General features: G+C 42.1%; 2 protein-coding genes across 10 annotated transcripts in view; one reads left to right on the forward strand and one right to left on the reverse strand.

Moving 5' to 3' along the window:
* Window positions 1–1611: 1611 nt before the first annotated feature.
* Window positions 1612–26034, forward strand: LOC100229789 (protein mono-ADP-ribosyltransferase PARP12). Of its 8 annotated transcripts, none has more exons than XM_030263840.4 (16): window positions 1619–2167; window positions 4557–4689; window positions 7241–7493; window positions 7604–7714; window positions 8093–8161; window positions 8729–8797; window positions 9046–9159; window positions 10398–10499; window positions 13185–13308; window positions 14488–14653; window positions 16382–16502; window positions 17048–17144; window positions 17562–17643; window positions 22263–22393; window positions 23392–23543; window positions 24163–26034. In XM_030263840.4, the coding sequence occupies exons 1-16, from the start codon at window positions 1701–1703 to the stop codon at window positions 24564–24566; spliced, it is 2595 nt and encodes an 864-aa protein (XP_030119700.2). In that variant the 5' UTR covers window positions 1619–1700; the 3' UTR covers window positions 24567–26034. The 8 variants fall into 8 exon arrangements, with proteins under 8 accessions (XP_030119704.2, XP_072779752.1, XP_072779753.1 ...); XM_030263841.4 differs by having other exon boundaries at window positions 1620–2167; window positions 17565–17643; XM_030263842.4 differs by lacking the exon at window positions 8729–8797 and having other exon boundaries at window positions 1617–2167.
* Window positions 15407–26317, reverse strand: part of TTC38 (tetratricopeptide repeat domain 38) — a 29232-nt gene continuing 18321 nt past the window's right edge. The window contains exons 15-16 of one of the 2 annotated variants that reach the window (XR_005979003.2): window positions 21328–21494; window positions 15407–18030 (exon numbers count right to left, since the gene is read on the reverse strand). The gene's annotated coding sequence lies outside the window, so the exon portion shown is untranslated. The remainder of the gene's footprint in view (window positions 18031–21327; window positions 21495–26317) is intronic. The other variant, XR_012053621.1, reaches the window with a different exon arrangement.

A 26317-nucleotide genomic window follows, 5' to 3' on the forward strand; every position in this document is an offset into this window, starting at 1 on the left:
CCTCAGGCCAGTAGTTCAGATTTCTGAGTGGATTAATGCAGAAATGTATGTTTTCACTGAAATTGGATGCAAAAAACCAAAAGACAAATAAATATAAGCAAATTACTGTACAATTGGCCTGATTCATTGTTATCATCTACTGTTTAAAGCTGGCAATATATTGCTGACTCAGAGTTTCATTAATTTTCTTCCTTATCAGTCCGTCTTGAAACTACCTTGAGTATGGGTCTGAGTTTTATTATCCTTGATGATCTGTTGACAACCTGAGAATGTCAATATCCACACCTAGAACATAAACCAACCCTGAACTATCAATTTACTTATGTAAAGCTATGACCTGGCAAATTCCTCCTTCTACCTCTCTTTTTCTGTTGCTTTAAAAAGTAATTTCATTGGTTCAATTATCACAGGAAGGGCACAGGTATGGGGAAATATGCCCAAAGAAAAGGTACTTACATAGCCTTCAACAACAAAGAAACAACATACCACAGGCAGTACCACCTTGGCTGTATTCCTGGAGGTAGTTCACTCTTTATGAACTAACTTTGTAGTTTCACATGCCTTTCAAATGAGACATCAGCACTAGGCAACACAGGCCACCCACTCTATTTTCAAGGTTAACTTCCTGATCCAGGGGGAGCAGTTGAAAATGTCCCTGAAACTTACATTTCCAAAGGGTTTCAGTATAAAAATTAATCTCAAATTGATTTAATCGCCAACCCTCTTTCGAGGCAGTATTTGCTGTGCTTCTTCCCCATCCCACAGACCCTCCCCAGCCATACTTAAACACTAAGAGGAACCTGGCACTTCTGCTTCTGGCCCAGGCAGCTACTCACTCACTCGCCACCAGCAGGACTGGGGAGAGAATCAGAAAAGTAAAAGCAGGAAAACTCCTGGATTGAGATAAAGACAGTGTAGGGAAAGCAAAGGCTGCACACACAAGCAAAGCAAATCAAGGAATGAATTGCCTGCTTCCCAAGGGCAGGCAGGTGTTCAGCCATCTCCAGGACACCAGGGCCCCATCACGTATCACCGTGTGTTGGGAAAACAAATGCTGTAACACCGAATGTCCCAGCCTTCCTCCTCCCACCCTCACCCCCTCCCTGCTTCCCACGCACCCCAGCCTCCTCTCCAGCGTGGCAATATAAGGAGTAGGAAAGACTTTGGCTCTGTGCAAGCACTGCTCGGCAATAATGAGAACAACTCTGCTATCATTCCTGTGTTCAGGACAAATCCAAAACACAGCCCCACAGCAGCCACTTGAAGAAAACGAACCCTACTCCAGCCAAAACCAGCACAACTTCACAGCCCTGCCAGGACACTCTGCTGCAACCAGTGCTAATCAGCAGCTCACTGCCAGTCGGGAATTAATAGAAGTAATGGCATTACTTTATAAATACTAGAGTCATTTGTGTTATCCTGCATTATATGCTTAATGCTCTGCACTAGATTCGTGTTAGTGTAGAGAGAGAGCAAACATTAGCAGGGTGAGGAAATGTGGCTGCCTCATCTTGAAAGTGTCCAGGCCAGGCTGGATGGGGCATGGAGCAACCTGGTCTAGTGCAAGGAGACTCTGCCCAGCACAGAAAGTGAAAGGAGATGATCTTTAAGACCTTTCCAACCCAAACCATTCCGTGATTCCTGACAAAAACAAGGAAACCTCACAGTCCTTCCACTCACTTCTTGCATTAATTTCCCGCATGACGTTCAGCCAAGAAGGCCTCCGGGCTGGGCAGATCCGTGCCCCCAGCGCCCCTGGAGCCGCACCCGTGCCTTCGGTTTCGATTCGCGTGGAGCCGGCCGGGAGGCGGTGCCGAGTGCCCGCCCCGCTGCTGCCGCCGCCGCTCCGGGCACAGCGCGCCGGGTCCCGTGCGGGCGGAGGGGCCATGTGCGATCCGGCCGTCTGCAGCTTCCTCACCCAGACGCTGTGCGCCCATGGCGGGCGCCTGGGGCTGCGGGAGCTGCAGGAGCACATCGGGCTGCCGGCGCTGCAGCTGCAGCACACGCTGGCGGCGGCGGGCCCCCGGCGCTTCGTGCTGCTGGAGGGCGGCCGGGAGGTCCTGGCCGTGACGGACGCGCGGGTCTGTGTCCGCAAGGAGTGCGACGGCTGCGAGCGGCTGCACCTCTGCAAGCTGCACCTCATGGGCAGGTGCAACCTGGGGCCCAGGTGAGCGCGGGGCGCGGACAGCCCCCACCCCCCCTCAGAACCCCGCCCGTGCCCCCCGAACTCCCCTCCAGCCCCCCGCATCCCACGCCCCGCCGGAGCGCCGCTGCGCCATGGGAGGAGCGGGCAGTGATGCCCGAGCCGCGGGGGATCCTTGTTCCGGAAGGACTCCTGTCCTGGCCCCGCTGTGTCCGTACAAACCGACCATTTGGGTATTTGTTTCTTTCCTTTTTGTTTGTGGGGTGTTTTTTTTGTTGTTGTTGTTTCTATCCTTGTTGTTTGTGTGTTCAAATCTGCTCGTCTCCGCACGCATCGCTCAGTCCCCCTGGCATCTGGGTGGAGTAGTTTCTATTTCTCTATTTCTCGGAAGGAAAAAACAAAGTGCTGACGTGCCCTCTGGTTTTGCTCTAGAGAGTTACAGAAGTCGAGTTCTGCTGTAGGTCATTGTTTGGCTTACGGCCCTTTCTTTGAGAGGCGCTGTTTGATCATCCAGGTGCATCAGTCCCAGTTTCTGGAATATGGAGGGCTCATGGGATGGGCAGGCCTGGCAGCCTTTTCTAGCCACAGGTGGCCAAAGGTGGTGCCTGGTTTAAAAACCATAAAGGAAACCAAAAGTGAAAGCAGAAGAGCAACCCAGCTTTGCCACTACAATTACTGATGGAAGAACTTTGTAGTTTAAGCCCCCAAGCCCCAAGTCTGGTGCTGATGCAGTGTTAAGAAACGTGCATGATCCCACTGGATCCTTCCTCTTCTGCCCCAACAAAATGGATCACTGTGCACTAAGATCTGGATAGCATGGAGGGGGGAAAGCCATATCTCTCATCATTAGGATGATAACATTTTCTTTTTTTTGTTACATTACAAACAATAGAGTAAGCTCCTGTGGGGATCACTGTTGGAAATGCCTTGATGTGGACATACACTCATGATGGATGACTTTGTGTGAATTAAAGCTTACAATGAGGCGCTTCCCTTCATAATGATAAACCATTTTGCCCTCTGAATAACACAAAGTATTTAAAGTCACTTTGGTATGCGTTAAAAATCAATAAAGCAAAGAGATTACCTTTCATGGGAGGGAGCTTGATTAAAATAAGAGGGCAAAAATTCTGCTAGGTGGACTACATAGGTCAAGACAGAGACTATTTTTTAACTGATAAGGTAAAATCTAGCCTTACTTCAGGTCTTGCATCCTTTTTCGTTTAGAATCCCTGGAAAGAAAAATGTTTTGGGCAAATTACTCAGGTCTTCTGTTTAGTGGAATCATTATTTTAGTCCCATTAATCCTGTTTCTAACTAATGTCTGACAAGTTCACTGTTACTTTCTTTTTTTCCTAAATATCTTACTAAACTCAGCTGTGTAGTGTATTTGTAGAGTGTTTAAACCTTTGACTGGGAAATACAGACTCAGGTGATGTAGATCACTCTGTGACTGTTGGTGGACTCTCAAGCTGACTCTGGAGGAACACTGGTGATGGCTCCCACCTCAGATACTCTGTAGTTTACCTCCTTTCATACCCATTAATTCAGTGCCTACAGCATCCTATTCCCTTGGAAGGTTGTTTCTCAGGACCAAAGACAGCACACTTTCTGCCCTTCCTGTTGCTTGCAAAGAATGTATCCAACAGGTAGCAGGGGTCAGGGGAGAAATACCTACACAAGGGTCTGTATGGAAGGATTGGGCCAGACACAACTTGAGGTAAAACTGTTAAGAGGGGAGCTTCAGGGGTTAAGTAGAGGCTGAAAGAGTAAAGGGATAGACTTGAACCTGGTAAATTAACAGGTACTTTTACTGGTTGAGTACATCTAATCTTAAGGCTGTATCAGATCATGTGTTGAAGAGCAGGACATGAGGAAGCTGTATTTTACTGCATTAAATTAATGCACAGGCTGACTATGTATGTGTCTCCTCTCTGTTACTGATTTGCAATACCATTTCAAATAGATGTAAAAAAATCTGCAATCTCTAATTCATACTCATCAGACTTTTGGCTTTGTAAGTGGCAACACTAGCTTTGTTATTGCAGCTTAATTGCTTCCTTAATCAAAACACATAAGTTAAACTTTCTTACCTGTTTGTTTTTTTTTTAATTAAACTTCACAGCCACTGAGGAGAACAAAATATGTTGTTTTCAGCTTCACCATTGCTGAAAGAATGCCTGGGGTCCTGCTGCATTGAAGTTTAAAATGAGGAAGATCGGGTCACAGAGGAGTTCTGCTCTTTGGTCCATTCTCTGGCTAATTACAGACACCATCTAAATGTTCAGAGACTCTCACCAAGACACCTTTCTTTCACTTTGGCTTTTCCCAAGTTGCACATTATCTGAGGTTCTTCTTTAAATCAACTTGACTAAAGGCTCAAGCGTTGATATTTCTGTGTATTTTCTTGCAGCTCTTGTAAGTACTCGCATGACATCATGAATGCAGAGAACAAAAAAGTTCTAAAAAAACATGATTTGTCTGGCCTCAGTGAGAATGAACTGCAAGTCCTGCTTCTCCAAAACGATCCATTCTTCCTCCCTGATGTAAGTTGTACTGATTTCTTAAGAGAAAGTTTCCATTCATTAGGAATGGGAGAGGGCAAGAGAGAATGTGGAGTTCTGATCTTAACGTCCAGCTGTTAAGATATGAAACAGGATTAGTCAGAATGAAGGAGGAATGGCAATGGCAACATGAAACAACATAAAGCCAGATCTGTGAAAGGGCTGTGTATTTAAAATAATAAAAAAACCACTCTCACAGCAGTAAAACTGTTAATAAGTACCCAGTGTACACATCTGGAGAAGGCCCTGTCATCTGTGATGTGTCAGGAGCAGACCTGCCCTCTGTTAGCTGGAGGTGGGCAGCAAGGCTACAGCCTGTCTTGTGTGCCAATTCTGTTATCCAAACAGGGCAGCCATAAAGCTGCTCAAAGTAAGCAAACAAAAATGTCAGCAACTTCACCAGAGGTTTACAGAAGGCAAGATAAGCAAGAGAAAGTTTAAAGATCACAATAATTGTACATGCTTACATGACCAAAACCCAGTTTGTTGCTTCTTCTCTATGAGATGAAGACTAGGAAGTCAGCACGCACCCCTTTCCTTTTCTAGTCTATGTAGGCCTGCACGGGGCTGCACACATTTTGGTGCTTGAGGGTGTAAGAGATGAGAAATGACTGCAGATATAAATATGAGACCAAATGACTGCAGTTTCGTGCCAAATCTGGCTCTTCCAAAGTGCATGGAGTTTTTGTACACTGACTTTCTACAAAGGAATCTTTGCCCAGTTTGTATGCTGCTCATTGATTTTGTTAAATGTGGTTGAACATTCCATTCTGGTTCAGCATGTGTATAAGGGCAATACTGTCTTCAAGGTATGGCTGTTTCAAAGTCAGTTGTACCCTGTTCTGGCTACAACTGCTCCTGGGTTAAGAAATTACTAAAGTACTGCCATTGTCTTTTTCAGGTTATAATCTCAACAGATCTGTTGACACAACAGTTCTATTGTTTCTTTATTCCCTGCTGTGAAAATGCTAGACTTTGACAAAACAGATTTTTTTTTAATTATGTAGTGTTTTAAAGTATGTTTTACTGGCAGACTGAAGGAGCATGGTGGTAAGCAAGGAGAATTACTAATTGTTCCCACTAGTGAGCAAATAGTAACAACTGTTCTTGGTTGGTATTACCCTTAAGTTCTTACTAGAAATTTGTTCAGCTCTCACCCCTGGCAGGTGCTTAATTACCTGTAATTGAGCACTTTAACTCCTATCATGCAGTAAAACATCAAAACCAAGAGAAAACTGTGATCAATGCAGGCCATTCATAAGCCTGAGAGTTTGGAGGTCAGATATGAAAGCCAATTTGGCTATTTCCTGCTTAGAAATGCTGAATGGTTGTGTGTGTGAAGACATGGCATGTAGGAAGCTCTCAAGAAACAATACACTTTGGAATTCTCTGATTTGAACTGGGGTTCAGAGTAAGAAAAACACAACAGCACCACAACATCAGGAGTTTTCATGCTTTCCCTTACCTCTCTGGCTCTCCTGTTTCATTTGTTTGTTTTGGTTGGTTTTTGGTTTTGTTTCTTGGCAGGTGCAAGAGAACAGTGTTCTTTCTTCTGTTTTCATGGTTTAAGGCCAGATAAGTACCATGCAGCCACTTGCTCTCTCCCACCCTGGTGGGATGGGGAGGAGAATTGGAAAAGAGGTAAAACCTGTGGGTTGAGATAAGGATACTGATATAATTGAAATAGAATAAAATATAATAACTCTAATGAGAAGGAGAGTGAGAAATTAATAAAACACAAGAGATACAAGTAATTGCCAGTAGAGTTACTCCCCACCCACTGATTGATGCCCAACCCATCATCCCTGAGCAATGGTTGGTGTCTCCTGGGAAGAGGGATTTGGAGGGGACCTGTGAGAGTCCCAGTGTGATACTGGGGCTCTGCCAGACAGCTGTGTGTCCTCCTCAAAGCTTTCTTATTACAGGCTGTTCTGGGAGCAAAACTGTTACTGTGGCTTAGGGTCAGTACGAAGGAATTTTTGGTCTGTGATTTGTTCCCTGGTCTGATGTACCTCTGTGTACCTCTTTTTTAGTGAATAGAGGAATAAAGAAGTGCATTGCTTTTTCCATATGTAATCTAATCTCAAAGCACTCTTCTTACCCTTCTATAAGCTCAAATCTTCAATGCAAGATAAGCTTTACAAATAGGAAGTGCAAATTCAGTTTCAGTTCCATGAAATGATAATTCATTTGACAGCATACATATTGTTCATTATGATGTAGGGGTTTTTAGAATAGAATAACTGTAAACCAGTCTGGTGTTATGCAAGTCTTGCATCAATTTCTGGTACCCCTGAGCTTGTTGGGTTAGCTTTTCTTGGAAACCAAACATGTGCAACTTCAAAACTGAAAATGCATGAGTCAGCTCAAAATACCTGCTCCTCTAGGCAAGAAATTTGTCTAGATTAAAGAAGCTGCAGTAAACACATGACTTTTAATCACTATTTTTCTGCTGTTAAAGCTGCATGGCTGTAGGAAGAAGAAAAATTCTAATGTGCTTTTCCATTTCTTATTCTATCCTCTCCACTTTTAGACCTGCCACTTTTACAACAAAAAAGGTTATCACTGTAAGCAGCAAGACAACTGCAACAAGCTTCATGTTTGCCGACACTTTCTCCACGGGAAATGTAAATTTCTTCGATGTGTAGTGTCCCATAACCTCTTGGATGAGCATGCATCGAGAGTGTTGGAAACTGTAGGCATTGATGGGAAGATAGCTTCAAACTTCCAGGCTATATATGATTACAAGCATCTTGAATTCAACAGGGAACAGAAGAAGGTGTATGGTAAGTTGTAAGAAACAGTAGTCTTAACCATAATTTTGAGTTTGATAGAGGTAGAAACTGTTCTTGCCTTACCTCCCAGCTAAACCCCACCATCCTTTTGATGCTTTCAGTACACAACTACAGAAATGATTATTGGAAGAAGCCAGCAGTTCAAAGGACTAAAGAACCAAAGACAACTTCAGAAACAGTGCAATGCATGCTGGATGTCCCACCTTCAGAAGGTAAACGCCTAGATAATAGTACCAACTGTTTCCTTGTGGAATCAGCTTTTGAATTTCTCTTCTTGCAATATATACACATTTTTCCCCTCTCTGCTTTTATGCACTTGCAAGAATGGAGTAAGTCATGGCACTGTCATGTGGGAGGGAGAATTGCAGTTTTATTGCCTTAAGTACTGCATTCAAAACAGTATTTGAGTGGCTGGCAGCAACTCTGACTAGCTAGGGTTTGTAACTGTAATTGCACCTCTGTTGTATCAGCAACAGTGGGGTGCTAGTGGAAAATTACACATGTGATGGATAATTTGCCACAGACTGGGATATTGCCAGCTAGCTGAGCTTGTGGCCCAGCAGTGCTTCTCATTCAGTCTTCTCACACAGGTCCCAGTAGCACCGTACCTGCCCAGAGCCAAGACCTGTTGCCAACAGGAACAAGAGATAAAGATAAAGGTATGGATTTTTTCACACCCTCCAGTCTTGAGACCAGTGGTTTTCATTGGGCCTTGATTTCAGACAGCCTGACAGCTCCATTGGTAGTTGAGTGCAGCTTACGTGTGTGCTGTACTGTGTGCTGAAATCCACGGTACCAGATGGCCAGCAGAGCATTTGGAGTTTCTGCCCAAGCATTGTGCAGCACTCTGTACAGTCCTGGACACATTTTTTCCTTCCTAGCAAGATGATAGAATTGCATCTGTGCATGCACTATCTTCACTTGCCTTCTGTCTGTAGGGAATTAATACAGCTTTGTCGGTAGAGCTGTTGTCTCATTATACATTCCAGTGAGTGAATAGCAACTTGTAAATCTCTTGTTCTTCTGGGCAGAATGACCTGGGCTTTAAAGCTTGTCAGAGTCCAGTATTCTTTGGACAGGTGCTTTTAGATATCCACACATGGATGGTGTAATGTGTAATCTCAAATTACACATGTGATGGACACAATTCTCCACAGAGACTGGGATATTGCCAGCTAGCTGAGCTTGTGGCCCAGCAGTGCTTCTCATTCAGTCTTCTCACACAGGTCCCAGTAGCACCGTACCTGCCCAGAGCCAAGACCTGTTGCCAACAGGAATGAGAGATAAAGATAAAGGTATGGATTGTTTCCAGGGGTTTTCATTGGGCCTTGATTTCAGACAGCCCCGTTGGTAGTTGAGTGCAGCTTATGTGTGTGCCGTAAAATCCATGGTACCAGATGGCCAGCAGAGCACTTTTGGAATTTCTGCTCAAGCATTGTGCAGCACTCTGTACAGTCCTGGACACATTCCTCTTTCCCTAGGAAGGTGACAGAATTATATCTGTGACAGAATTGTACCTGTGAACCTTGTCTACTGTTTCTAGGCAAAGAAAATGGCTTTGATAGTAGAGCTGTTGTCTCGATGGAGATTCCCAGTAGCACTGTACCTGCTCACAGCCAAGACCAATTGCCAACAGGAGTGGGAAATAAAAATAAAGGTATGAATTCCAACCCTCCAGTCTTGAGATGAACTTATCTAAAGAGAGTTGATGTCACACAGATGTTGTGGCTCAGTGAGCATCACACAGCCACTTGCTCACTCTCCCCTGATCCCCAGAGGGAAGAGAAAAGAAATAGTAAAGGTAAAAAAACTTGAGGGTCAAGATGGGGAAAGGAAAAATCCCCCACATAATAAGTGGAAGAGGAAAACCAAGCAAAAGAAGTGATACGGAGGCAGTCATTCACTGGCTCCCACATGCAGACTGATGCCTAGCCAGTTTCCAAGCAAAAGGTAGCTAACCCTCCTAAAACTTCCTCTTCTCCCTTTTATTACTGAGCTTTATGTTATACGGTATAGATGTTTGGTAGGTTTGTGTCCTTTGCCCACTTGTATCCCCTCCCAAGCTAATGTGAAGCCCTAGTTCTATTCACTCTGGGGGCAGGGTGAAAAACTGAGGCCTTGATGCATATCACTGTTGAGCAGAAGCTGGGGCATGAGTGTGTTAACAGCATTGTTTTGGTCAAAAATCTAAAACAGCATCATACTGGTTGCTGTGAAGAAAATTACATCTTATTCTACCCATGCCCAGTACAGTGACATTTCTGATGTAGCAAAGTGATGCAAAGTCCACTGGAAACAAAATACCAATGTTGACTTCTACAATATAGCAATTACAGCACACAGTTCAATCACAGTAATAATGAGATTCCCATTGCAGATCTGTCTCAATATATACTCACTGGGTGTCCCCAGTCCCTGGGGAAATTGAAGCCAGCTCAAGCCAGTTGCTGTTTCTAAAAGTCTTTGGTTGGTTGTTCAGGTTTAATACCTCTGCGTGGGGCTGAGCTCTATGTTCACTACCCCCATGCTGGTCTGGCTGACTCAGAAGCATTTCTGCTTCCAGTCTGCTCAGCTGCCATTGCTTTTTTATGCACCCTCTGGTCCCCTTGGTTTGGAGACAAAGTCAGCTTCTTTGCAAGAACCATGGTCAGTCACACCCTGTGTCGTTCTGAGCTTCCTGACACTGCCCTTGCCCTTCCTCACTGAGACTCCTTCCAGTGTCAAGGGTCAGTCACAAAGCCCTGACTTCTGTGTTGGGCTGTATGGAAGATAGCCAGATCCTTAAAGTGCTTGACTTTGCTACTGCAGTCAAATCCTTGTTATTTCTGGGATGAAGTACCAAATGCAGGATCTTTCTCTTAAAGGAAATAAGGACTGTGATGTTCTTTTGTGTAGGTAAAAAGGACAGCTCCTCTGATGAAGCTTCAAAGGACAACAAAACAGATAACTGTGATGAGATCTGTTTGTTCTATGTCTGGAAGTACTGCAAAAATAAGGGTAAGCTTTATGAAAAGTAATGTTGAAGACTTGTCTGCAAAGGCACTCCTGCTCAGTGGCTGGGGCTAGTGGTGACAATTGTGCCTCCTCAGTAGTTTCTTTTCTTTCCAAGTTATTAATAAATACTGTCAGAATTACAAACATAATAAGCAAAAAAGCCAAATGGTATACTTAAACCCTTTATCCTCTGGATAATCCAGTTTATTTCAGCCCTTTTGATGGGGACAGGCTTTGGGTATGTTTCTGTGGCAAAACCCTTTAAGTGAAGTGTCACCCTTGTTGCTAGAAGATCAAGTTACTGGATTTATGTTGTCATTATTGACAACTCATAAATGTATGGCACCCTTTATTCCTACTTATATATCCTATGTACATCAGATAATAGCCATATTCTCCCTAATTAAGTCATTTAAAAAGTGATCTGAGGTGTCAAGAGCATCTTTAAAAAGCCACAGTAGTTGTACCAGCTAAGATAAATCTAGTCCATTGTCTTTTTGGTAAAGGCCAGAACAGAGGTCTGAGGGAAGAATATAAGTAATTGTATTTGGGAGTTGTCCTGAACAGTCATTTAACTCCCAGGTTTGGCTCTTCCTTTATTATGAGGAGGTACCGTGACATTTTCTTTCCCTGATCTTGTCCAGTCAGTTTGTAAAGGACTGCTACTCCTCTGACTACTTGGTCTTGACAAAAGACCCTGTGTAATGTGAACAGTTTCACCTGTGTGAAACTGTAAAGGTCGGGCTCAAAGCAGCTTACTGTGACTACCAGATAACTAAATTCAAGTAACTGTTGGAGTGTCAGTGTGCTTTGTTTGCTACATTGGACTAAGTCGTTAGATATTTGATCCATACTTGGATGTGGAGTGTCAGTCAGAAAAAAAACATTCAGGCCTTGGCAACCACCCCATGATTTCTAAGGGACTAAGGAAAAGACAACCAAACATACCAGAGTGTTTATGGGATGTGTAGACTAGACTTTACAGCTGAGACACATGGTTGTGTGACTTATAGATAACATGCACTTCCTGTCTGTGGCACTGCTCTCCCAGCTGCCAGCACTGTGTCTCAGCAAAGGGAAGGTTCTGGTAATGCACTAGTTTTGCATCACAGAAGTGATGTTTTAGGAGAGGCTGCTGGCAATTTCCTCCCTGTCTGATAGGAAACCAATCAGTGGCTAGCTTTGGGAATTGACAATCAGTTAAACCACTGGAAAGCTACACATGCCTCTGTGAAAAAACACATGTTAAAGATGAAAAAACTGGGAAACTTTCTCTTTTTCCCTTCTGGCTGGCAAAGAGGTAACAGTGGCCAGGTGGCCCCACCCAAGGCTACCAGGCAGGGGCAGAGCAGAAGCCATCGCTGTACTGGCTGCTGAAATCCTAATCACTTCCCCAACACGCCTCACTTCTGCCACAAGCTCCTGAGCCCAGGTCACATAACCATCCACAGGCCCCGGGAAAAATATTAACTCTTCCAATACTTCAATCCTCCCTCGAGTGAGAGAGCAAGACAGAAGTACAGACACATAAAGAAACAACATGCAAACACCAAACTCAAATCAATGAAGAAGTCAGGTCCCAAATAAGAAAGATGAAGAAATGCCTTTAGTTTTAGGCTAAAATTCTCTTGCAAAACTGTAGAGAAGGCCTATCTTTTTTTCCTATAACACTTAAAAGTATGAGGAAATGAAAGTGTCCAAATTGTAGATATTGAGCAAAAACCTCCGTACTAAAGTAAACAGATGTTAAAGTAGCTATAATCCTATAAGAAATTTGAACAGAAAAAGAGAGACAAGTGATAAAGATCCTATACCCTAAAGAAAGAAAATATCTCTATTCCTAGAGATAAAGATAATTTCAGGGATAGATATTAAGAACTTTTGCTTTTAAACAACTCATTTTTAAACCAGTACCCCATAACTTGACATGGCCCATAAATACAATATGAGAAAAACTTAAAGAAAATCAGAAATATTTCATGATTACAAATTTCCCCAAACAGATGCAACTCTTAGAAATCAAGAGCTATGAGAGAAATATTAGCTTGTAGAGAAGTCTCCATAACATTAACAAGAAGGACTTTTCTCCCTAAGTAAACTAAAGAAAGACTATTTTAGAAGTAGTAAACTAACTAAAAATTTTAGGTTTTCTCACTTTAATTATCAATGGGAAAAAAAAGTTGTAAAGGGAAGAAAAGCATCCTAAAAATTGTGTTTTGATTCTTATTACTCTTTCTTTTAGTTACTATTAATAAATTTTTCTTTATACCCTTTTAAAATTTTGAGCCTATTTTACTTTTCTCCTAATTGTATCTCACAACAAAAAATAAATACATTCTAGTAAGTGCACTAGTAATTAACCAACACTAAACCCACCACACTAATTAGTATATTAACCAAAAAAAAATTCAAATTAGTGAACCAAAACCACTACAGGTGTCTTTCAAATATATTTGGCAGTGTGTGTATATATATATATATAAGTACACATATACGTTGCTTTTCTTAATAAGACTGCAGAAACACACTACATTTTTGTTTTCAGCACTCTGTCCTCACTACTTATACCAAAGCCCAGGAGAAAAAGCCTCAAAGTATAAAAGATACTGGTTTTATTTTGGTTTTTTCTTGTCTTGCTCTCTTTGTTAATGACTGCAGAATTCTTGACTATGTCTGATTTCATTACAGATAAATGTGAATCTGTTCATTACCATTTGCCATATAAATGGGAGATACGTGATGGGTTGAACTGGCGTGAACTTCCCATGATGGAGGAAATTGAAAAGGCCTATTGTGACCCAAAGAACAGCAGGTGTAGTAATGCTGGGCTCCTCACTTGGAGTATTGTGATTGACCCTGTGTAGGAAAAGTTGTGCTTTTTTCCTAAAGATATCTGACTTCTCAGCTTCTGTTTACTGAGCCTCTTAGAAGTTGGCAGGATGTAAAAATAAGAATTTTTCCTTTTAAAAAAGCAAAGAATGTTTGCATGAAAATCCCACTCCAGTTTTGTCTTCTAAAAATAACAAAACTATATCTTGCATGTAAAATTCTGTACAAGGTAAAAAGCCAGTGTTTAAAATACTAGTATTTCAGATCATTAATCAGTTTTTTTACAGTAATGAAGTTGGGCCTTTTGACAACATTTCAGAGCTGGTCCTTCTCTATAACTTTCTTTTCTACTACAGCTAGTATCTGTAATAATAATAATAGTAATCTATTACATACCTGGAGACGTTTTATGAAATGTCCTTCGTGTAAGCAGCCCATCTATTTTTTCTTCTTCTTCATTTCTATTTCAAGAGATTTTCCTTTTAACTCCTTTCTAAAAGGTCCCACTCAAAGCTACATGGATTCATAGGGCACCCCAAGTCTGGCTTCACAAAATGGTATTCTAGTTTTGGCCCATGCCTCTGAAGGCACCAGATTATTTTGATTGGCAGTATTCTGGAGATCACAAGCAACATTCCCAAGAGAAGGCTGCCATCAAAGTCTTCCTGCCTGGGAGTTTGCTTTTAAAGCCTTGCACGGTAAGAGCCCAGGTGGCTTCAGCAATGAATGCAGTTTGCAGACCCACAGCTGTGGTTGCTGTGATTGCGTCCTTTGTAACCACAGAAAATAACAAAGTTGATAGGCTGCAGGTGTTTGCTGGCAGATTCAGTCACACACTTGGCACATTCTGCCTTTGTACTGAGAAAGACTGTAACCACACCGAGCTATCACAGGAGTTCCTTTTGCCACACTGTACTTGGAGCCTTGCCTGTAAAGCTGGCAGTGCCACATGTGACTGAGGTGTCTCACAGGCCAGAGATCACTGTTGCAGCTTGGAAATGGCTTTCAGAGCTGTCATGTGCTGTAGGAAATAAATACTCCTATTTCAGCTCTAATTGAGTTTGGTTACTTTATATTAAAGAAAATGGCACCAGCTTAAACCAGGGATGAGAGGGTAAAAAATGCACTGCTAACTATAATAAACCTGAATTTGTCCTTACAGCTTGCCAAGTAGGAACATTAATTTCCAGACAATGACCTGCTGTTCTTCTTTGGTTCGACGCCTCTCTACACCATCATCAGTCCTAAAACCCACATTCCTACTGACCACAGAGTGGATTTGGTACTGGAAGAATAACCAAGACAAGTGGATTGAATATGGAGAACAGGTGATTCCACATCCTGTGCTTTGAGTCACTTCTGCAGGAATATGTGGAGTCTCTCTACATAATTTCCCCTTTCTCAACAGGATTAATTAATTGAGTCCTTGTGCTTGAATTTTACAGCATTGTGTAAGGCAGTGAAGCTACATTTGTTCATAACAGATGTGATAAAACACTGACAGGCTGGAGGAAAGAGAGCCCCCTTTTGGAGTTGTCCATGGCTCCTACAGATATTTAACATATAGACACTGCTCTTAAGATACATGGGAAGAAGTTGCCTCTTTTCTAAGCATTGCCCTGCTTCCTTGGACATGCAAGGATTGCTGTGCTCTGTCACATCAAATGCAGTCTTTTTCCATGTATGTCCAAGTCCTCTGATGAGGAAGTGATCTACCTTAAAAATGCAGGAAAAGAAATAACTATAGAATCTCACCTTCCCCCAAGGCAGATGAGTTTATCCAATATGGTTCACAGTACAGCAGCACAAATATTAGAACACAAAGGTGATCCAGGGACTTGGAAAAGTACACAGAGAAAGGTGCTGGATAGAGTGCAGTTTAAAAGACTCAGAGTAACCTCAAGAATACTCAACCTCCAAGAATCAGCCAGGTCCAGGAGAGATCACAGCTGTCCAGCTGCTCTTTAGCAGGCAGAGCTTGCAAGGAGCTCACTCAGGCTTTCCTATCTGTGGAATGAAGTGGTTGGCTCATAGTTAAATCACAAGCAAAGTGCAACTTTTTTTTTTTTTTCCATGGCAAATTAGTCTTGGAAGAACTACCTGCTATTCATACATTAATCACATAATCCGTGATTAGTTTCCAAGCTCACATGCATCAGTGCTCACCATGTCACCCTGTTCCTTTGTGGGTTTTCAGATAGCAGGCTGGAACTAGAAAAGTTCTTGACGTAGGCCTTTGCTTCCTTTGGAGCCTGAACCAAACTAACTCCGGTTTGGTAAGGAGTCGAGTGTACCATTACAGCCTGTTGCAGCTCTTGCCCCCTCCCCTGCAGTGGAACTGGGCAGAGAGTGAGAAAACAGATGGGATGAGATAAAGACTAAAAGATAAAGCAACAGTGTGTGCACAAGCAAGGCAAAACAAGGCATTCATTGCCCTCTTCCCTTGGACAGGCAGGTGCTCAGCCATCCCAGGAAAGCTGGGCTCCATCACAGCTTGGGAGAGTTTATTCTCTTGGGAAAACAAACACCATCCCCCCAAATATCCCCTCCTTCTCCTCCCCCCTGCTTTGTATACAGGAGTGACAGCTTAGGTCCAGGATGTCCCTGTGGCCAGTTGGGGTCAGCTCTCCTGGATATGTATCCTCCTGGATGTATATCCACCCCAGGCCTGTCACTGGTGGGGTGGGAGAGGAGCAGAAAAAGCCTTGGCTCTGTGCATGCCTAAACTAAATAATCACTAAAATATCCCTGTGTTATCAGCCCTGTTCCAGCACAAATCCAAAACACAGCCACTACCAGCTACTGGGAGGAAATTTAACTCTACCCCAGCCAGAACCAGCACAACTCTTTACAGGAATTTAAATTTACTAATTACATATTGGTGTTTATGTTACAAATATTCAGTACTCAGCCTCAGGCCACCATAGTTCTGGGTAGATTCCTTGTCATCCTACACTTGGTCTCTTCTTTCCCTCTACCCCAGCTAGTTATCCAGGGTTTAGTCCTGACTGTGATACTTTTCATTCTCTTTATTTTTTTCTATTCTCTCCACAAAGGAAGAAGGGAACAGCACGACCTCACCATCTTCTGCTGTTATTGAGAATTTGTATCAAGCAGATCCAGGTGTCACTGTAGCTTTCCAGGCTGGCCAACATCAGTATGAACTCAATTTTAAAGGTAGTAATTTTAAAGGTTCTCATCTACAACTATGCAGTGCTTTATAGACTATTTCAAAGTCTCAGTTTTCAGAAAGTATGATTTTCTTTCCTGACACCACCAGTTTCACTTACTGCAAGTGAGGTAGTTGTGGCTCAGAGCAAATTCCTTACAAAAGTAATCTTCCCCCATTATTCCTTGACACTCTCCAGACTCACATCTGAGGAGAAATATAAAGGTTCATAGTCTTCACATAAAGTCATAGTAAACTTTATGGAAAGTAAGTTAACACTGTGGATGGTAAAAAATACAAGTTAGGCATCTTTATGCTGCTGTAACAATGTTTCAAGAGCACGAGTGGTGGCTTGAGGGAGCAGGCAGGATAGGCACAGGTTCAATCACAGAGTTATAGCAAGCTTATACAGCCTTTGTGCAACTACTCGTCAGCAGGTAGAATTGATAGTGACTATGCAGTTGGCATTAAAGAATGCCTGATGAGGACAGGATGACCCTGTCTTGTAGACTTATTTAATGACTTCTTTTTTGTTCTCTTTTTTCTCCTCAAGAAATGACTCAGACAAACACTAGTTTTAAAACTCAAAGACAGGTTTGCAGGCGACCAAAATTCGTGTCTTCTGAAGATGTACAGAAGATAAAGACAGGGTAAGTGCTGTTTAGGTTGATTTTTCATATTTTAGAAGTAATCACAAGGCAAAATGGGTCCCAGTGTTGGCAGCAGTTGCCTTCTCTTCAGACATTGCTGCTGGAGAAAACCTACCCATGGACTGCAAAACAAAAGTTGTATCACAAACTGCAGTCTTGGTGCCTCACCTGCTGCTTGGGATCCATGTTACTCCAGCCACAGCTGTTAATTAAAAAAGCAATGCAAGATTTTTGCATTGTGATGGTTGAGTGGCAGCATGCAGAGCCCAGCCTACATACTGAGGCTATTTCCCAGTTTCTTTGTGGCTTATTTTGTTAATTTTTAAATACAGGAATTGGCCAAAGGGGATGCTCCAAATCTGAGTGTTTGAAGCAGTACTAGAATTCCTAACACTTCATTTTCTGTCTGTTTGCAAGCAGCCAAAGGGATTCTTCTATTCCAAATCAGACCTGTCCTAGTCACTGGGATGCATCTGCACTGCCTGACTTGGGATACAAGGTATCTTTTTTTTCCCCCTTCTTGTAATTCTGATGGAAAGGCACAGTTCAGAGCTTAACTGAATCAACTGTAACTGTGTGGATGCTAAAAAGAGACAGGAGTAATTTCTTGGGTGGGCGTGCTAAAGATCTAGGGCTCATGAAACAGGTGCCAAATTGCCTTGAACTTAACTGCATTTTAGGCATTTATCTACATACCAAAAACTCACCAAACCAAAAACTGAAAACTCCAAACAAAAACAAACCCAAAACTCACCAAGTTCAAGACAGGAGGAGCAAATTTGGATTGGAGATCCAGGAAAGGAAATCTCTCTATCCTCCAGTACTGTCACATACATCATGGATCTGAGCGCAGACCTTCAACTCAAGAAATGGCAAAAATGAAGATCTACAACCATAAAAAAAAAACCAAAACATTGCAGTGATGTCTTCCACAAAACAAACCCAACCCTTGTCAGCCCAAAGTCTATGTTCTTATTTGGTTTACCAAGACCAAAATGTGTGGGTGTTTTTTGGATTACTAGGTACTTCCTGCAGACCTTCTGGAAGAGCAGCACAGTTTGTGGAAGTACTATAGGACTCTAGAAAAAAAGGCTTTTTCATGTTACACATGCCCTTTGTGTAGTGGTTTTGACCCTGCTTAAGGAGAGGTTTTCCTTCTTGACTGTGTCACAGAATCTTGTGTGATGCTGACCAGGTTGTGTTGGCACAGATACCCTGTGGGATGAGGAACACCAGTGTGTGGCTGTGTGTCAGTGCCAAGGGTGTAATAAAGCACTTCACTTAAAAGAGAGAAGGAGCACTATGTTGATAGAAAATCACTGTTTAACAAAATTTGATAGTTGAAGGAGACAGTGGTTTAACGAGATTTGATGGCAAAGTGGACTTGATTATTTCCTGCATAGAGGACAGGGTCAGACAAAACTGCTGCAGACTCAACTGCCTGTTGAGTCATGACTTTCATAAAGAACAGATGAGATAATAATGAGAGTGTGGGGAATTTGGCAGGCAGCCCATTTGAAGATTTGCCTGTGATATTTGGAGCCCAGTGGAAGTAACAAAGGAATATGCTCTTCCCTTGGCTTATCAGCATCTTCACTAACAAGCATAAATTTCTCTAAAGAATGCCAGAAAGACAGGTAGCTCTGTTCTTTCAGGTCTCTTGAGCTGTTGTATGTACTTAATTGCTTCCCATACTTGCTCTGAAAACTTGTCTGAATTTTAGTTGAGTACATTTGTTGGAGTGTTTCTGGAGTCACTGGAGTGAATGTGGGAGGCTTTGGAATGCACTGCACAGATCCATAGTACTTTTTGGTTGTACATGTGGGGATGTGTGAGTAGAAGGAGCTCAGTTGGCACCTAAGAAAATATCTCTTAACTTGTGAGTGCCTTTTACAGGAAAGGAATAGTGACAATGCCCATCATACTTGTTGGCACTAAAAGTGAAAGCCTGGGCTAGATTAAATTTTTCTGTGGGACACTAAGCTTGTTTTTTTGCAGTAGGTAATACTGGGAGTGGCTGGGATTCTGCATGCTTGTCGTGACCATTTTAAGAGCTGACAGCTACAACTTGATGAACTGCCTTCTCTTCAGACATTGACAAATAATCCTGGCAAAATCTGCTGTGCTGGAAGTGATCCATTTTAAAAAGGAACCTGTGAGATAGGCAGAAAGGCTTCTTGGCTTAAAATGAGAAACTGTTTTGGTAACATTGCTTATTTTTTGAGTATTGCCATGTCTTAATCTGTAAGTCATTGAGAACAGTTCTGTAGAAAGAAGTGTATAAAATGCACAATGGAAATTGGTAACACTGATTGGAAAGTTGGTGTGAATTTCTCCTGTCTTTGTTTTAACAAAACGGAATTTTAGTAGTTGTTAAATATTTTAAAGGAAAAAAAAAAGAATTTATTATATTCTGAAACTTCTTGCTGGGTTTAAAATTGTCTCCTTGTTGTACAACTGAGAAAAGCATGCAATGGATATGTGGTTTCGTGTCAGTCTTTGTGTGGCTGATGTCCTGCTGAATCCTGGCCACACACAGCCCGAGGATTGCTACACTGTACCAGGCACAGGATGCAATGTGAAGAGTGTCTGTCCATTTTGTAGATGTCAGTTCTGGTGGGGTCACTGCCACCAGTACCAACCCTGCTCCTTCCAACACCCCAGTGAAGCAGAGCTCAGGGTGTGAGCCACAGAGTACTGCTCTTGTGCAGTCAAACACTGATGGGAATTGCTGCCAGAGCAGTGATTCCTTCTCTGCCTTAGGAACTCTGCTCCTTGATAACAGGGTAGCAAATGCTTACACTCAGTGGGATTTCCTTTTCAGGCCTGAAGGTGAAAAATGCTGAAGAAGTTGCGTAGTTATGCCACATCAGCCTTCGAAAGCAATGTTATGCTGTGATCCTTCATTAGCATTAGAAGCATCCTTGGGGAAATAAGGAAAAACCCACAAGTTTTCATGGACAGGAGAACAGCTTTGTTGTCAGGAGGCCATCATATGATATATGATACATATAATCATAGTACCTTTCTTACAGGATTAGGCCTTGTGTAACTTGGCTGACCCTCTCTTTTACCTAGTAAGGTTTCAATTCCTCAGGTAGAGGTCATAGAATCATAGAATAGGCTGAGTTGGAAGGGATCCATTGGGATCATCAAGTCCAACACCTGGCCCTGCACAGGACACCCCAAGAATCACACCATAAGCCTGAAGGATACAGCAGAGCAAAAGTACATTTGTAGTTTAAGTGAGAATTGTTCATGTATAAATAAATTTGCAGATGACACCAAGTTTTGAACACGGTAGGTGACATACCTGAAGGACAGGGCCATCCAAAAAGATATGGACAAACTCAAGGTGTGGTCCATGGGAATCCCATGAGGTTCAACAAGTACTGGTGCTGCATCTGAGCCAGGACAACCCCTGGGGTCAGTTCAGGCTAGAGATAAGCAGATGGAGCAGCCCTGGGAGAAGGATTTGGGGGTGCTAGTGGTGATAGCTGGACATACCCTGCCCCTGAATCCCCTTTGTGCTGAGCTGATAATTTACAAGGGCCTTGAGTGACAAGACAAGGGGGGATGGCTTCAGTTTAGACTGGGTATTAGGAAGAAATTTTTCCCTGTGAGGCTGGGGAGGCCCTGGCACAGTGGCTGTGCCCTGTGGCTGCCCCATCCCTCAAAGTGTCCAAGGCCAAGTTAAATGGGGCTTGGAGCAACCTGGCATAGTGGAAGCTGTCCCTGCCTGTGGCAGGGGGTGGCACTGGATGGGCTTTAAGGTCCCTTCCAACCCAAACCATTCTGTGATTCAAAATAAAATATGAAGTACTGAAATACAGTGACATGATTTTCATCGTGTAGGTAATGGTGAGCAACTTGGGCTGTTGTGCCACAGACTGTGCAGACAATCAGTACAGCACATGTGTTGTGCTGTAAGCTTTGGAAAATGCTCCTGTATTGAGACATGGGAGATCTCACTCAACATTTTAAAGGCTTTTTAATAAATTCAAAAAAATAGTTCTTTCTTGTAATCTTTAGAACACTTCCCTGCGAGAGATCTCCTCATAAATAAGTACTTAAATGTATCTGTGAAACACAAGTTTTATTCTACTTTATTTTCTCTATAAGCTCAGCCTTCTAAAACGGGGAATTTTTGCCTGGTAGGATAAGATGTTAGTTTCCTTGTTACCGTTTAGGATGGCCACAGCTTTCCTGCTTAAAACACTTTGGAATGTGGGATGTTGGGATCTCACTTTGTAATCTTGAGTCCACACTTGGCTTAAGTGGAAAGTATTACCAGGTGACATCAGCCTGCCAGCATCACACGTTTGCAGTTTACGGAGATAAATGTTGATTCTAGAAGATAAAAGACATGAGTTACTTTGGAGAATAAATGGAAAATTCATGCATGACATATAGAAGCAGAAGAGCTCAAGTAATGTTTTAATTATGTTTTGCATTAAATTATCTTGGGGAAAAATGAGCATTTCTTAATGGCTTTTTAAATGCAAAATGTATACTTAAATAAAAGGATAATGGCTAAATAGACTTTGTTTTCTTTGGGAAAGGACATATATTTGTTTAAGCAGGTATCCGGTGTCACATTTACTTAGAAATGTGGGGGTCTTTTCAGAAGTCTGTATTAAAGTGAAGCTTTCAAAGTTCTAACTTTGAAAAGGTAAGGTACTACAGTGCCAGGAGGGTATTTATGTTTTGTTTGTTTCATCTTTAATAGCTGAAGTTCCCATAAATGTCTAGTTACAAATGATGCTGTTATCTAAGATCTTTTGTTCTTAATCACCTTTAGATATAAAACTGACACTCTCTGAAATAATCTGTGAAGTTTTCTTTTTGCAATTTCTGTTCCATTGAGATTTAAATTTGCAAGTGTCTTGGAGATGATAAACCTTTCAGCATTCTTCCTGAAGAGAGGTGAGGTATCTTTGCAAAGCAGGATTTACTTGGTATTTGGTTATTCACATAATCATGATCTATAGCATTTAATTACCTTTCATAAGCATAGTTTGGGGACTTCTGAAAGTGTATCTGCTGGAATTAGGCTTCTGCATGTTCCAAGCTCACTGCAGCCTCATGCCTTTTTTTGCTTTGGTTTGTATTTTATAGGCAGTGGTGATCAGCAATGCAACCTCTGAATACAACGAAATAAAGCAGCTGTTTCATCAGACTATGAAAAATTACAGCATCCATAAAATACAGAGGATTCAGAATCCATCCCTCTGGAAGGTGTTTCAGTGGTTAGTACTTGTTTCCCTGTCCCTATGAGGAGGCAGTCTCCAAGAACAAGATGTCCCGTATGTGCTTTCTAGGAAAGAAAGGAGGTTGCCACCCATGCCTTAACATGACTGGTATTTTGTTATTAGCAATTTCAGGAGTGAAATTGCTGTCTGAGGCCTTCCACAGAATGCCATGCTCTGCTGGGGAGGTTCCCTTTGCATGGCTCCTTGGAAGAAAGGGAGAGGAGCATGGAGAGAAAGACATCCATCATGCACAACTGGGATGAGGATACCCACAGGGATGTTGAACAGTGATTGTCTCAGGGATGGAGCAGTAACTGCCTGCTGCACACATGCTCTGTCTGTTACAAATCTTTGTCCATTAGAGAATACAAAATACTAAAAAGAATAAAGGCTGCTTGGGCCTTTTTGTTCCAGTCAGATTTTGCTGAACAAAATCAGTATTCACTGAGGAAGAATCCTTGTGTTTTAACTTGATGATCTCTGAATTCCAGAGCTCCTTTTAGTCTTCAACATCTCCATCAGTGATACTGAATTGTAGGTACTTAGGCCAAGCTAGACACCAGCAGATTAGAGCTGGGGTTGAACCATGTTCAAGTTAGTTTGATGTAGGATTAAGCTGTTACTTAGAACAGTTGTCTAGTTCAAAACAAGACTGTATGGAATGGTAGTGGAGTTATAAAAATACTGCTCAAATAAATGCTTTCACCTGCAAAAGGATGGAACCCAGAAAGTTATCAGCTACTGATTCATAAAACCTTTTAATCTAGCAGAACATAAGAGACTTCAAAACATGCAATAGTGCGTATTTTTTATCCTGCTCCAATGAAGTAATTAAGCTAAGCAGGCAGAGTTTAACATTGCCAAGTCCAGAGCATGATGGAGTAATTTGGGTTGGAAGATACCTTAAAGCTCATCTAATCTGCCATGGACAGGGACATCTTCCACTATCCCTTTTTTTCTATGGCTCACATTCTCCTCCACTTCATTTTTATCAGGCAAAAAGAGAAGATGAAAAGGGAAAAAGGAGGAAAGGAAGTTCAGGAAAAACGCCTGTTCCACGGAACTGACGTCACCTCCATGGAAACCATCTGCAATCTGAACTTTGACTGGAGAATTTGTGGAAGCAATGGAACTAACTATGGGAAGGGTATGTAGAAAGTGAGATGTCTGCTGAGACTCCCCTGATAGTGCAGCAGTCAAAGGTTCTGAAGTCTTTAACTATAGAAGGAAAAGAAAAAAGATAATAATTGGTATTACGCTCCTTCTGGAGAGGACCAGGATTTGCTTGGGGTTAGGGGTAAGTCTTCTCACAAGGTATCAAGAGCATTAGTGCACAGGTTTGCTGTAGGTGGCATTTTCTGATGTCTGAAGTCATAATTTGAATTTACAAATCAGTTTGTGTGGCAGGGAGCAGAGGGGTATGTATGCCCTCAGTGTGATCATGGAAGGCCCTCATGTTTTCTTGTCTGTCCCTCTCATCACAACACACACACCTTGGTATAAGACCAATAAGCACACTACTGCTTATTGGTACAGCTTTTGAAAATTTACTCCTTTTAAAAAATTACTCCTGAAATAGCAGATAGTGAATGGAAATTACATAGTGCAATCCCGTCTCTTGCAAAAATTTTGGTGGTATTCTGTAAATTGAGTAAGAGAAGTCCTGAAAGTTGAGTCAGATATCTCCTGAAAGCCCAGGGCATGCTCAGATTTTGCTGTCACTGTACAGATTTTCCTCACAACCATGTTTCCATCTTGTTTTCTAGGAAGTTACTTTGCTAGAGATGCTTGCTATTCCCATGCCTACTGTCAGGCTACGCTGCAGGGACACTTCATGTTCGTGGCTCGTGTTCTGGTTGGAGACTACGTTAAAGGCAAAACCACCTATGTCCGTCCCCCAGTGAAGTGTGCTGACAAGCTGTGGTTATATGACAGCTGTGTGGATGATGAGTTAAATCCTTCTGTTTTTGTTGTCTTTGAAAAGCATCAGATTTACCCAGAGTACATAATTGAGTATAAAGAGGAAAGAATAAGAGAGCAGAAAGTGGCGGGAATAAGAGAGCAGAGAGAGACAGGAATAAGAGAGCAGAGAGAGACAGGAATAAGAGAGCAGAGAGAGACAGGAATAAGAGTGTCTAGAGAGGAGGGAAAAAAATGTGTTATATCTTAGTGGAATGTGCCAGTTTGTGTCCCTCATCTTGTTTTTCGTATTGAACATGTTCTTCTACTTGGTGATTTCTTTTTAATACAGTTCTTTGGAATGTTACTCCAATTTTTGCATTGAGGAGGGCTGGCAAAGCAGGTGCTACAGTTGTTGTGACTGCCCTATCTTCTTCTCTTCCTCTCTTAAATGAAACAGACATTTCTATAACCATAGCAGAAAAATCAGAATTGTGGGATGGGAAATTGAACTTTATGACTGCTGTGGGCAAATAATTGTAAATTCATCGTCTAAAAAAAATAGAGAGGACTTCTCTTCACAAACAGTTAAAAGAAAAATTAACAGTACAGTAGTTTTAAAGGGAGCTTTCAGGTTTTTAGTAGCCAGAGGCTCTTTTCAGTACAGAATTCATCTGTTCTTGATCCTCTCATCTATCGTTATTATAAACAATTCAGTGTAGGTAATGACGACATGAGTTTGTTTTCAAAGCACTGCTTGTTAATGCTGGTACATGTTTTGAGTTAAAATGATAAGCAGAAAAAGAAAAAGCATATTTTAAATACATGTTGTTAGTTCTCGAGAATTTTCATCTGTACAATGGCAGATGGATCAGAAAGTTGTTGGAGCATATTCTTTGTGGAAATGTAGCTTGCTCTAACCTACATAGTAGCTTGCTGTAACCTACACAAAATCAGAGCTCAGCTGAAGCTGTGAAAGCCACCACTATGAATAAGCAGATACCAAAATGTGGTGGTTTGGCTTCAACTAATGTCTGTAAGTACACAAAGGCTGTGTCCCAACAAGCCAGGCTTTTCAGTGGATGTGGCCACGTAGCACAACAGGACATGAGAAACTTCTTAAGGATCATAGAGATGTTCTGTTTGTGCAATAATTTTCGTTTTTCCAGATTAGAATGGAACCAAAAGAGACCAGTTAGGTTCTCTTGAAGCCAGTGGTAGAACTGCTGTCATAAGGCACCATCCGCATGTTTTGCTGCCCACTTGCAGGGGGCAGGGTGCTGACAAGTGAGGATCCTCTTTTTGTTTTGGGGGGTGATCCTGGGTCAGAAACCTGTGCAGTTTCTACTGGATGTTAGCGAGGAGTCTGTAAGTGGATCAAACTAAGGCCCTCAGTACAAAATGCCATATTCAGGCAGTTTAGCTGTTCAGGGGGAAACTGGGAGTAAGGACAGAGAAGCAGTAATTTTTACCTTCAGATAAGCTTTACAGAAACACCTGTAGCCTCGATGGTTGTTGCATCTGTGATAGAAATCTGTCAACCACTCAAACATAACAAGTTCTTCCCAAGAGGAATGTAAAAGATAAATCCAGAAAAGCTTACTAAAATGACTTCGAACGAAATGAAAACATGCAGAGAAGATTTTAATCCTGTTTAAGACCTTTCTTTTCTTATTTGCTTGTAGAATTCCTGAATTACTGAGCTTGCTGTATTTGCAAATAAAAGCTGTTTTCAGGCACTTTCAGTGTGCAATTTGTCTTTACATAAACATAGCAAGACTAAATATGCTGAGTGAACCAGCCCCTTCCTACATTCCCTGTCTTCCTTCGGTGTTTCTAAAGTGCAAGTACAGATACAGCTGCTCTTCACTGCTGGAGGCTTCTGGCCACTGTGATGGAAACAAAGTGGCCAGAACTGTTACACATCTGTGAAATTAGGCTGAATAACAGATTTAAAAGCTTCACACATGCAAAGAAGCCATGTACTTGCTTGCTCAACCAAGATGATCTTTGAATTTAAGG

Source organism: Taeniopygia guttata, chromosome 1A (genome assembly GCF_048771995.1).
Source record: "Taeniopygia guttata chromosome 1A, bTaeGut7.mat, whole genome shotgun sequence".
Taxonomy (NCBI): Eukaryota; Metazoa; Chordata; class Aves; order Passeriformes; family Estrildidae; genus Taeniopygia; species Taeniopygia guttata.